General features: G+C 41.4%; 2 protein-coding genes across 4 annotated transcripts in view; one reads left to right on the top strand and one right to left on the bottom strand.

The window, feature by feature from the left end:
* IARS2 (isoleucyl-tRNA synthetase 2, mitochondrial) overlaps nucleotides 1-8,221 on the top strand; it is a 30,500-nt gene extending 22,279 nt beyond the window's left edge. The window contains exons 15-23 of the mRNA XM_054061364.1: nucleotides 347-455; nucleotides 1,224-1,326; nucleotides 2,304-2,429; nucleotides 2,832-2,963; nucleotides 3,605-3,711; nucleotides 5,670-5,815; nucleotides 5,967-6,157; nucleotides 7,590-7,734; nucleotides 7,873-8,221. Of these exons, the coding sequence (XP_053917339.1) occupies nucleotides 347-455; nucleotides 1,224-1,326; nucleotides 2,304-2,429; nucleotides 2,832-2,963; nucleotides 3,605-3,711; nucleotides 5,670-5,815; nucleotides 5,967-6,157; nucleotides 7,590-7,734; nucleotides 7,873-8,024 (1,211 nt within the window). The 3' untranslated portion in view covers nucleotides 8,025-8,221. The remainder of the gene's footprint in view (nucleotides 1-346; nucleotides 456-1,223; nucleotides 1,327-2,303; nucleotides 2,430-2,831; nucleotides 2,964-3,604; nucleotides 3,712-5,669; nucleotides 5,816-5,966; nucleotides 6,158-7,589; nucleotides 7,735-7,872) is intronic.
* Nucleotides 8,222-8,303: 82 nt separating this feature from the next.
* Nucleotides 8,304-12,402, bottom strand: part of RAB3GAP2 (RAB3 GTPase activating non-catalytic protein subunit 2) — a 44,466-nt gene continuing 40,367 nt past the window's right edge. For 2 of the 3 annotated variants that reach the window (XM_054061360.1, XM_054061362.1), the window contains exons 32-35: nucleotides 11,656-11,745; nucleotides 11,353-11,571; nucleotides 10,583-10,741; nucleotides 8,304-10,295 (exon numbers count right to left, since the gene is read on the bottom strand). In XM_054061360.1, coding sequence (XP_053917335.1) covers nucleotides 10,149-10,295; nucleotides 10,583-10,741; nucleotides 11,353-11,571; nucleotides 11,656-11,745 — 615 coding nt within the window. In that variant the 3' untranslated portion in view covers nucleotides 8,304-10,148. The remainder of the gene's footprint in view (nucleotides 10,296-10,582; nucleotides 10,742-11,352; nucleotides 11,572-11,655; nucleotides 11,746-12,402) is intronic. The other variant, XM_054061363.1, reaches the window with a different exon arrangement.

The following is a 12,402-nucleotide window of genomic DNA, read 5'->3' as shown; positions in this document are numbered from 1 at the left end:
TCTTTGATCTTTTCTTGAGTCTTTCAGTTTGTTTAGGAGTACTTGGAAAGTATTTTGAGAGCTTCTTATGAAGTGCTCTGAGCATGATAGCTCCTGTTTTCATAATTTATTATTTTGTTCGGGGGAAAGCAAATTTACTAATTTTTGGAGTGCAAAAAAGTTGTCATACTAATGAATCACTTGTATCATATTCAAGTAACCATACATCATTTAAAAAAGTAACATAGCTACTGGGTTTAAAGAGCAGATGAAGTTTTGCTAATCACTTTCAGAGATTTTCTGTTAAGTTTATTGATTGTTTGAAGATACAGGCTGATACCTTAAACAAAATCTTCTGTTTTCAAAGGTGCAGAGCAGAGAGCAGATACATACCTAGAAGGAAAAGACCAGCTGGGTGGCTGGTTTCAATCCTCTCTATTAACCAGTGTGGCAGCAAGGAAAAAAGCACCGTATAAGTAAGTTTGTGGGTCTCAATCGTGTTGCTAGTTCGTTTATTAAATGTGGGGCTTTTGATATTGTGGACAGTAGTATATAAACAAGAGAAATCAAGCCATGGTTAAGTATCTGATTTATGTTCTTATTTTCTCAGTGTAAAGTTTTTCTTGGGTTACGTTGCAATGGATTTATTGTTTAATTTTTTTCCATCATGATTTTAATAGATATTTTCTCTTCAGTCATTATTTCATACAGGTCTGTTCTTTTGCCATCTCTCCCACTCCCGTAATCAAAGGGGTTATTGTGGGAGGTGTAGTATGAAAGTCTCCTTAGGTCATTGACTTGTTAATGGAACGTTAGTCTATAAGGAATTCAGAGCCACTGTGCGCATGTCTTACACTGCAGCTGTGACACTGTTTGTCCCCTGAAAGATGAAAAACACAGGGAAGGGTAAAGTGGGTCGGTTGCAAGGAGGCTGTGCAATTTTGGGAAGTACATTGGCAGGAAGAATAAATAATACTTTAGACACTATTTCATCTGCAGTACACGAGGCCTGGATACCTGCAATCTGTTGCTCACATGGCGAAGTTGAATAAGGAAAATAAAGTTGTATGTGCTGCTTGAATGGCAGTGCAGCGTATTTGGGGTTGGTTGAACTTGACAGATGAAAGCTCAGGCTTATCAAAGTAGAGGATTTCTGTATGTTTTGACTTAGTACCTCATTAGAAACCTATTCTTAACATAGATTTTTCACTGGAATCTTATTTTCATTCAAATCTTTTCTTCAGGACTCTCGTGGTTCATGGATTTACTCTTGGTGAGAAAGGGGAGAAGATGTCCAAATCTATTGGCAACGTGGTTGACCCTGATGTAGTTATCAATGGAGGCGAAGTAAGTCAAGCTCTTGAGTTTCTTAGAATCATTAATTACGATTTTGCACTACCAGATTCTGGAACTGTCTTGTGGCTTGTTTTTTTCCAAACAGCTATTTTGTAGCAGAGCTCTGCAAGGCTCTTCAAAAGCCTTTGTCTACACTGCAGTTCTGTTTGGCTGGAGTAAAAATCTTTCAGTTGTTTTTGCTTCAGCTGTAGTGTGAACCACCCCCACATCCTTGCTCTGTGCTGAGAGAAAACACGTTGTATAACAGATGTAGAATGGTTCCTTTTTACCTGGGAACCAGGTGATGGGGGGGCTAAAAAACATTAATTAAACTTCGCTGTCAAACTTACTGAAACCTGCAAGTTGGGCTGAGCAGTCGGAGTAGCACTTGCATTGCAGCAATCTGTCTGCTCTCGGCTTAGGCTGTTTATTGACTCTGGAAACTTACTTCATCCCATGGTCAGAAAGGTTGCACTACAGGGCGATGCTCTAATTTTTTGTTCCTCTCCCCAGTCCTACTGTTGCTCTTTCTGAGGCTGCTAAGCAGATTTTGCAACTCTCTAGACAAAAGAATCTATGCTTACAAAGACCTGCTTATCTAATTCAATAAAACGCACAGTTTCTATTCTTTCAAAAGGGGGAGAAGACATTTTTGGAGTTGAAAACAGGGCCTAAAATAGTCTGAGGGGAGGAAAAAAGTATGAAGTTTTAGGTATTAAGATTGCTGTTTTAATGTTAAGCATTCAGAGGATTCAAGGCTCTAAGATGGATTTATCTCAGCGTAGCTGAGTTCTGGCATTGTGCAGACTGCTGCGAGTATATGTTGTAGCCCTGGCTTAACTATAAATCTTGCTAGAAGCTTCCAATTGCCATGGCCTTCTGGGCATGCCTACAGATGTGTTTACAGCACTGACAACATGGAATTGTACTTCTCACTGTGCTGCAGGTCCCCAGCAGTTTCAGTTGTATGCCTTTCTGTCTCTACTTAGGATCACACCAAGGATCCTCCATATGGTGCCGATGTACTCCGCTGGTGGGTGGCAGAGTCGAATGTTTTTACTGAAGTGCTGGTTGGGCCTGTTGTGCTTAATGCTGCAAGAGATGATATCAACAAGGTCAGAGCCAATATGCTACTACTCTTCGATCTAATGACATGTCCTCTTTATATTTCGGTTTGTGTTAGCTGCGTAGAATTCATTGCAAAGCTTTTCAATCTTTAGACTAAAGAAAGCTTTTCCAAACTTAGGTAGGTAGGTACTACTGCTTTTTACACCTGTGGGTCAAATAGTAAAGCGTACCAAGGAAAAGACTAGGTTTTACAGCATGCTACAGTTATAGCCAGTCTTTACTTTTCTGTAGGTCCTTTTGGCATTAGTTCTTCATGATGCTTTTCTAACTATTTAGGCAATCATTTTGAAAACAAGTCAACTTTAGTTAATTCATTATAGAGTATTGTCATTTTGTGTTTCATCTAAAGTGCAGGCCATTAATGGTTAATTTTTCTGGTTTGTTACTAGCTTCGGAATACACTACGCTTTATGCTGGGAAATATGGCTGACTTCAATCCAGAAACAGACTCCATTCCTGCTGCAGATATGTACATAGTAGATCAATACATGCTGCATTTATTGCAAGATTATGGCAGCAAGGTAGGGGGAAATTGTATTTAGATGAATATATGTGTAACATTTTTCATTGGTTACATCATCTAGGGAAAATTAAGTGTACAAGTGAGTAACAAGTATGTGTCAAGTAGACAAATTATGACCACAAAGGTTCCTTTCTATGCAATGTGCAGTCCCTGAAACCAGTTTCAACTTTTGAGAGGAAGTCTTTGTTCTTAATGTTCTTAACTTGGTGTTGACATCAACCAGTTTTTCCCACTCCCCTCCCTGCCCAAGGGCTCAAATTAAAAGTCTTTAGAAGTAGTTAGAATAGGATATAAAACCAAAACAAAGCAAAAAATCTTCTAGAGTTTTGGGAATCCACCACTTGATTAAGTCCAAAGTCTTAGTCATCTCTGTCACTCAGAACCATTCTGCTGAATGGGAAAGTATGGGTGTAATTTCTGGAGTACCACTGCCCTCTCCCCTTGAATTAATTTATTGCTTTGTCCTAATTGTTAACTGATTAAACATTTTTTTACTCCCTGAAAACCTTTTAAAGGAAAGATTCTCCTAGACTTTGTCACTTGTTACAGTTTCTGTAAGTTCAGGTTCATCAGGATTTGTCCTTGTATGCCATAAGATGAAAACTGATACACTGCTCTTATCTCTGCTCCCTCTCCCAGGTTACGGAAGCATACAAAGAATATGATTATAGCAAAGTTGTTCGATTATTGCAAGCGTTCTGTTCCAGAAACTTGTCTAACTTTTATTTCACCATAATCAAAGACAGGTAAGTTCATTACTGGTGACTTAAGAGGGAAGAACTCAGTTAATTAGTTTGAGATGGAGATGTAGCATTCCAGGTGAGTGTTAAGGGGATACAGGTTTCTTGGAGAAGATCTCATAGTTGTGTGTTGTACTTTTGTGCACTAAGTGGAACTTAGTGAAGGCTCAGCTGCTTTCAGCTGAGTATTGTCATGGGTTTGCTGTATTCTGTTCAGCAGCGGTCCTGGATCACTTTGAAACATAATCAACTGTATACATTTACAACTAAATAAAGTTTTAAAGATAAATTCTTGAGTCTGTGTTTCTACCTAGAAGTGTGTGCACCTGAATTTGGGAAGGCAGGGGAGGGGCTTTTTGTACCTATCTGGGCAACCTTTCTGCTTCAGAAACTGTCAGCCTCTGGCCTGGACAGGCGCACACTCTCCTGGGTTGAAAACTGGTTGGATGGCCGGGCCCAGAGAGTGGTGGTCAATGGAGTTAACTCCAGCTGGAGGCCAGTCACAAGTGAAGTTCCTCAGGGCTCAGTACTGGGTCCAGCTCTGTTCAATGTCTTTATCAATGACCTGGATGAAGGCATCGAGTGCACCCTCAGCAAGTTTGCAGATGACACTAAGCTGGGAGGAAGTATCGATCTGCTGGAGGGTAGGAAGGCTCTGCAAAGGGATCTGAACAGGCTGGACTGCTGGGCCGAGACCAATGGCATGAGGTTTAGCAAGGCCAAATGCCGGGTCCTGCACTTGGGGCACAACAACCCTATGCAGCGCTACAGACTGGGGGAAGAATGGCTGGAGAGCTGCACAGAAGAGAAGGACCTGGGGGTGCTGGTTGACAGCCGACTGAACATGAGCCAGCAGTGTGCCCAGGTGGCCAAGAAGGCCAACGGCATCTTGGCTTGTATCAGAAATGGGGTCACCAGCAGGTCCAGGGAGGTTATTCTCCCTCTGTACTCAGCAGTGGTGAGACTGCACCTCGAATAGTGTGTTCAGTTCTGGACCCCTCACCACAAGAAGGATGTTGAGGCTCTGGAGCGTGTCCAGAGAAGAGCAACAAAGCTGGTGAGGGGCCTGGAGAACAAGTCTTACGAGGAGCAGCTGAGAGAGCTGGGGTTGTTTAGCCTGGAGAAGAGGAGGCTGAGGGGAGACCTTATTACTCTCTACAACTATCTGAAAGGAGGTTGTGGAGAGGAGGGAGCTGGCCTCTTCTCCCAAGTGACAGGGGACAGGACAAGAGGGAATGGCCTGAAGCTCCGTCAGGGGAGGTTCAGGTTGGATATCAGAAAAAAATTCTTCACAGTAAGAGTCATTGGGTACTGGAACAGGCTGCCCAGGGAGGTGGTCGAGTCGCCTTCCCTGGAGGTGTTTAAGGAACGGGTGGATGAAGTGCTTAGGGACATGGTTTAGGGAGTGTTAGGAATGGTTGGACTCGATGATCCAATGGGTCCTTTCCAGCCTTGTGATTCTGTGAACCTCGTGTCTTCTACTGATGTAAGAAATGGGTAAAGAATCCCAAGGATGTGACTGACTGATACCTTTGTAAATTTTGAAAGGGCTGTTTCCTGGGGGAAGGAAGCAGGGGGTTCTACTGATCTTTAGTTTCCAGGACGCAAGTAAAGGGAAAAAACAAAAAAGGAAAAGGCCTAATGCTGAACCTTATAGATGAACGGGCCAACAGAGCTGCAGGCTCACTTTCCTGAGGAAAGATTCTTTTCTGTACAAATAAAGCAGATTAACAGGCCGCGCACAAAATCTCCTTTCCTAAGACAAAATGTGGCTGCATGTGTAAGTGGTCCTTTTATACTACTGTATTTGCCTGGGAAAAGGGCAATTAAGAAAAGCTTTCCTTAGAAAGGCAAGCCAGGTCAGGCTTCTGTACTTTCAGTGGAGGTCTTGAAAGTATGGCTCTTGAGCAAGAACAGCAACCTGAACGTATGAATATTTTCCATCTTTCTCCTTTGTCTTGCAGGCTTTATTGTGAAGAAGAAAAAAACCCTAAGCGTCGTTCATGTCAAACTGTGCTAGCACAGGCTTTAGACGTAGTAGTTCGATCCTTTGCACCAATTCTTCCTCACTTGGCAGAGGAGGTTTTCCAGTACCTCCCTTATAAGAAAGGTAAAGCACGTATAGTTTCTAATAACTTCTTATAGTGCACTGATTAATTTCGTAGTTAAAAGGAATGAAAATACAGAGGCATGCCTTTTTTTATTCAGTAAACATTGAATAGAAAGACACTAAAAATTCTTTTGTTTGCTTTGATTTCAAGACACGGAAGGTGTGTTTCGTACTGGCTGGATTAATGCAAGCTCAGCATGGAAGAAGCCTGGTATTGAGGAAGCAGTAGAAGGTGCTTGTGCGATGAGAGACTCTTTCCTTGGGTCCATCTCTGGCAAGAATTCTTTGGAATATGAAGTAGTCATTGTAATTGAGCCTGGATTGCTGTTTGAATTAATGGAGGTAAAAGATGTGTCTACAGATAGTGTCTGTGCAAAAGCAAGTGATTTCTGTAAACTTTCCCTCTTGTTTGTACTTACTAGAAAATCACAGAACAGTTGAGGTTGGACGGGACTGCTGGAGATGGTGCAGCCCAAGCCCCTTGCTCAGGCAGGGCCAGCTAGAGCAGGTTGCCCAGGATTGTGTCCAGTTGACTTTTGAATACCTGGGGAGGGAGACTCCACAACCTCTCAAGGTTACCTGTGCCAGTGGTTGACTGCCCTCACAGTACATGAGTGGGTTTATGTTTGCTTGGAATTTCCTCTTTCAGATTGTGTTTGCTGCCTCTTGTGCTGTCACTGGGCATTACTCCATTTTGTTGACACCTTACCATTTATATGCATTAAAATCCCCCTGAGCCCTCTCTTCTCCGAGCTGAGCAGTCCCAGCTCCCAGCCTCTTCATACAAGAGATGCTCCAGGCCCTTATATTTTTGGTGCTTTGCTGGACTCGCACTGTAGGTTCAGATCTTTTAGTGAGGAGCGCAGAACTGGACCCAGCATTGTAGATGTGTCTCCACAGGGCTGAGTAGCAAGGAAGGATCACCTCCCTTAGCCTGCTGGCAGTGCTTTTCCTAATGCAGGATGCTTCTGGCCTTCTCCATTGTAAGAGTATTGCTCGGTTCAGGGCTTGACCACCAGGACCCCTTTCCTGCTAAGCTGCTTTCTAGCCAGTTGGCCCTCAGTGTGTGCTGGTGCCTGGGGTTATTGCTCCCCAGGGGCAGGACTGGCAATTCCTTTTACTGAACTCCTGGAGTTTAACAGGATGGAGAAATGGGCTAGCCGGGAAGTCCCTCTGAATGACAGTCTGGCCACCTGGTGTATCAGCTGCAAACTTGCTAAGGGAACACACAGCCCCATCATCCATGGTATTAATTCATGTGTTAAACAGTACTGAACCCCATGCTGACCCTGACCACTGAGCTACGCTAGTTGTGGCTGGCCTCTTCCACTGCCACTGGCAGAGCTCAGCCAAATAATCTGGTTTTTTTCATACGGATGTCAAAGTAATACAGGAATTCCTGCAGAGGAATTCAGATGCTGCAGTTCAAGTCTGTAAGTTGTTAGGGGGCGTTTCTGGCAGGGGGAAGTAAATTTAACTCTTGGGTCCAATCATCCACTCTGAGTAGGAACTGCTGTCATAGTATTTGTTTTAAAGAATGGAGCATCTTAGCACTTGCAGTGGTAGACCTCATTTCTGATGCCAGACTTAAACCTGACTTTGTGTTTATCTGGACACACAAAGATATACAAACTTGTGAACTCTTCATGACAAGTCTCTAACGGCTGTTTCAAGCGCAGACACAGTAATTCTACTTTTGCTTTACCATTTTCTAGGAGGATGATGAGGAACAAAAAAACAGGTTCCAAGCCTGAAAATTAATTCTCTTCCCTAGGCACTGCAAGCTGAAGAAACTTCTAGTGTTTCACAGCTGAATGAAATAATGACAGCTTCGCAGACAACCCTGCTGAGCGAGCTACCTAAAGAAACACCTACAGATGCAAACATCATCAAAGGGACCTTTCTGATTAACTTGGAAGGTAAGGGAACTATTCCAGACAGGCTACTGTCTAGCCATTTGGTTCTTCTCTGCACCAAGATAATGTATTGTTCGGTTTGTGAAGTCTGATAACTATACCTGCTCTTAGATATCTTAATAGTAATGCTTCCTTTAACAGGTGGTGATATCCGTGAAGAATCTTCGTATAAAGTTATAGCCCTACCGATTGCCAAAGCACGATGCCCTCGCTGCAGAAGATACACTTCCGATTCCTCAAGCACTCCCTGCCCACGGTGCCTGAACGTCCTTGCTGGAAAAGGAAGAACGTGAAGATGAAATGCCTGTGCACCAGCTGCTCTGAAGTCATGAGTACCAGAAGGTCTGCGTACCAAAGCCTGTAGAACCAGATGCTTCAGCCCCAGCATGTGTTTGGGCAGAACTTTATGTATATATACCTGACTGTGTATATCATTTTTCAGCTTAATAAAAAGGGTGGGTCAAAATAACTGACACACTTTCTTGTTTTTAGCAATGTGTTCACTTCTTTTTAAGTGAAGCTGCAGTAAAACCACTACTGTTTATTCTTTGTAGTGTCAGTGGGTAGTTCTGTGGGAACCCCAGAGAACCAGTCCTCTCTACACTGTAGGGGCTACTCCTCTTGGAATACACAACAGAAGACATGGTGACCATCATTCCCTAAAAACAAGGAAAAGACACAGTGAAACCTCAAATTTTATTTAATCAATTTACACAAATCCACAGCAAATTTGACACAAAATAGCACTATATACAGAGTATTACTTACAATACATTACAGATTTGATTGGTGTAGTGTGTCAGCTCTGACATGATACTCGGTTATGTAAAATCCTTTACACAGCTGTACCAGGATACAGGAATGTAATGTGACCAAGAAACATTTCTGGTTTTTCCTCAGGTTCCATGATGACCAAATCTCTAGCATACTCATTTCTACAGAAGTTTGAAGTGCTGTCAGGCAAAGTGGTGAACTCACTTGTACAATCCTGGTTTTTTTCCATTTTTCCCTAACAGCTGTTTAAATATCAGTTATGGAAGTCAGTATAGACTGGGGCCAGCAAGTTATTCTTAGTGGAATTCTCACTGTTCTCTATTCTGTGATCTCCTACCACTGTAGGAAGTCAAATATTTGATATCAAAATTTTTCAAGCCTTGATCAGCTATGTTAAAATGCAGCGATCTGGTGAAGGAGGCTGCGTAGAACATGACCCCCAACGTAACCTGTTCTTAGGGGGAATCTAACCTGTAGATGACAGCAGCATGTACGTCAAAAAGATAAGACCAAATGCTCTCTCCAGCAAAGCAGACTGCTATGAATGTTTCTTACATACACTGCAAGAGGAGTGGGTTACAAGATGAAGCTAGTAGTTTCAGCTGATGAAAACAGTTAACACCAATTTCATTTTTATTTCCTCGTTTCCTTTAGGTAGAAAGTTAGCAGTACTCACTGATGCAGATAATCATGTTTAATACCACTCTGACAGTGAAGATATTAAATATATGATTCCCTGTAGGTACTGTAAATAAAAGTGGTTTTTTTTAAGGCTAAGTACTCGGTACTACATAGATCTTTGATGAAGTTGGGTCAACTATCTAAGCAGTTTTTTGACTACAAGTTAACATGTGTAGAGATTTATAGCATACTACAACTCCTACAATGATAAGATGAGGGAACAGTGTTGCAGTAAGACATTCCTTGACCTACTTAACCTCAGCAAAGCGTAATAATGAAGGAGAGGGATGTAAATCTAATTTTAGCCGAAGCCCAGCACGCTAGGACTAAAAGATAAGTCCAAATCTGTCTGGAGAACTGGCTTCTCTTTTTCAAGCCATTTCCACTGTGCGCTGTTCTCCCTTCTGCATAAGGCCCCAGCACGTTTCATCCTGTGTCTAGCACAGTCACTCTTTGTCATGTATAATGCAGTTAAAAGGCATGAGCCCCAAACCAGCTCTAGCTTCTAAAAAAACAGTACTGGTTTTACATGGTAACTTCAGAGACTGAAGTTTTTCTCAGATGTAATTCTACAGCTTGTTTTGGAAAACAAATCCTACATGGAACACTGAAACTGCAGCAGTTATTGCCAGCAAGAAATGCAGAATTTAACAGATGTGATTTTGTAAATAGAGTAAAACTGCTGTCAAGTATATCCAATGTAGACTACCACAAAAAGCGCTCAAGTCAGAAATAAATAAAGCATTTCAGATACAAGTGTACTAGAAACTAAACATCTTTGTACTAGTGCAGAATTTAAAACATACTCAATTTAAAATCACCTGAAATTCTGGGGTGGAGAGCATTGTTGTTTTTGTCATTTAACAAGAGCCACATGAAAGTTTCTTTCTGTAAAGCTCAGCCTCGTTGTATAAAGTCATGCATTATACCACTAGGTCACAGAGCTGTGCTAACCAAGAATGTCATGATGAGATGGCTTCTACAGCCTCTATCAGGTTCAAGGCAAGGCTGTACTGCCCGTGGTTCTCTGGTAAGTGCTCAATAACTTTGTTGACCAGTTTAGCTGTTGTTGCAATTGGCACATCTACATTTTGAAGTTCTTGGGGGTCCTGTATAAAAGAATAAACACAACATTAATTTTACAGATGATCGTCTGTATATAAGCCATCCTAATCTTGTATAAAACAGATTACTATGGTTTATTCACTTAATTAAGTTAATGCTTTGACCCATTAAATGGCTTTACCCTTCATAAAACAAAAATAAGCACTAAGAAAAATGAGAATTACTTCTTGTCTCCTTTAGTAAAGAAAGGGCCATTCAGATGTAATCTTTGTCTTGATGAACAGAAGCTTCTGGAAAAGCAACGTGTTTTACTAAATAGAGCTTAACTTACCATAGCTTTGAGCCAAGTACACAGTGTGGGAGGAAGCCTAGCAAGGAGTTCCATACCCTCCGCTGTCTGCACATGCAGTAAAGCGAAGGCCAGTCTCTGCCCAGCCAGTATGAGCAGCTGTGATGCGAGCACTTCTTTGTCTGCCACCTGAAGAAAGGCCTGAAAAAAAAAAAAAAAGAAAAAAGAACTAGAAACCAGTTGAGCATGACACAGCTCAGTTATCTGGAGGCTTGAAAAGCTCTATCAAAAGAAGCTCCTCAGTACTAAAAGGACAAATAATTTAAAGATGGTTTCTTGGGTTATCTGTTCCTGTAATAATCACATTATCAAATGCTTCAAAATAGAAGAGTGAACAAAGGCACATAATTACCGTGTACTTCACATAGTGTTTAGCACAAGCACAAGATCTGTTTTAACAGTGCAACAACATATTCCTAACTTCCATATAATCTCAAGAAAGGGAAGGATTTTCTTGTCCAAGGACTGGTAAACTTTTCCCAAAAGGAGAGACTACAGGCAAAACAAAAGCAGATCTCTGAGACTATCAAATACACTACTAGTACAGCCTTTTTATGATACTGTAACTCTTGTTGGGAAGAACAAAAAATGAGGTAATTATTGGTCTTGAAAGAGTACTTTTCCAGCCTCTGACTTCTTCAGCCTGCTAATACTTGACTAACCCTTCCAGGCATCTTAAGTGAAACAGTAATTTTAGCAGAATATGTGACATAATGCTGTAGTGATATAAAATAATGAAAAACTGTTATTACCTCTTCACCAAGATGATCCAGACCGTAACTGTACAGTTCACAGACATAGTGCCTTTTGACCATGTCCTCAGAGATTTGGAGATACTGAGCCAGGTCTGCAGCCAAAGCTGGCCAATTCTTCCCCTTTTCAAAAGGAAACAATTCCTCTTCTGAGACTTCTTTGGCCTTTTGTGATGAACACAGTGCTTCAACTGCTGCGTTCACAACTTTGACCAAGAACTTGGAAGCAAAAATTGCAAGTTACTTCAGTGTTATTTGAAATTTTGGAAGTTTAAGAACTTTCAGGACAAAACTTATACATACTTGTTGTCGTACGGATAACACATTTGGATCCATATCTCCACTGGGTAGCAGCTGAATTGAAGTAAGGTCTTTGAAAAACGCATTTTTTCCCTAAAATTGAGAACCAAAGACAGGCCTCAGAGATACAGGGGAATAAAAGTAACCCATTTTGATCCAATATTAAGAAGTCTACTTATTTTTTTACATTTAATTTGTACTGCATCTTTTATTACTCTTCAGTCATGTAAGTTAATATTAAGTCAAAGCTACAGAACAACACAAACTTGTTCACGCAGTCACAATATGTCAAGGAATTGCTTTCTAACTTAAACTACCTCCCTGCTGAACTAAGTATCTGATATTCCACCAGCTGGAGCCAAAAATCTTGGTGTATTCCTGGTGCCAGGCTGTAGACTAACATAACGTGCATACTAAGTAAGAAGAAATGATTACTAGCTGATATATCAATAGGTAATAAATAAAACATATTTTTATATTTGACACGGATTAATTTTAAGGTCTCTTGAACTACATAATAATGAAATTTCAGGCAAACCCCTGAACGATGGCACTTGCCAGCCCTTGTTTCAGCCAACCACGCTCCAGCAGTGACATAGTCAATGCCACGCATCTCTGGCAGTCCTGCTCTGTACTAACGCAGGGAGTAGAGGAACTGGTACCAAAAAAAGCCTACGCTAAAAGACAGTAAGGAACATGTAGGTCTAGACAGTGACTCTCCTTGTTAGAAACTAGATAATAAATGGTCTT

This window comes from Cuculus canorus, chromosome 3 (assembly GCF_017976375.1).
Source record: "Cuculus canorus isolate bCucCan1 chromosome 3, bCucCan1.pri, whole genome shotgun sequence".
In the NCBI taxonomy this organism is placed as follows: Eukaryota; Metazoa; Chordata; class Aves; order Cuculiformes; family Cuculidae; genus Cuculus; species Cuculus canorus.
The sequence above is the reverse complement of the archived record's forward strand: the minus strand, read 5'-3'. Positions and strand labels throughout refer to the sequence as shown.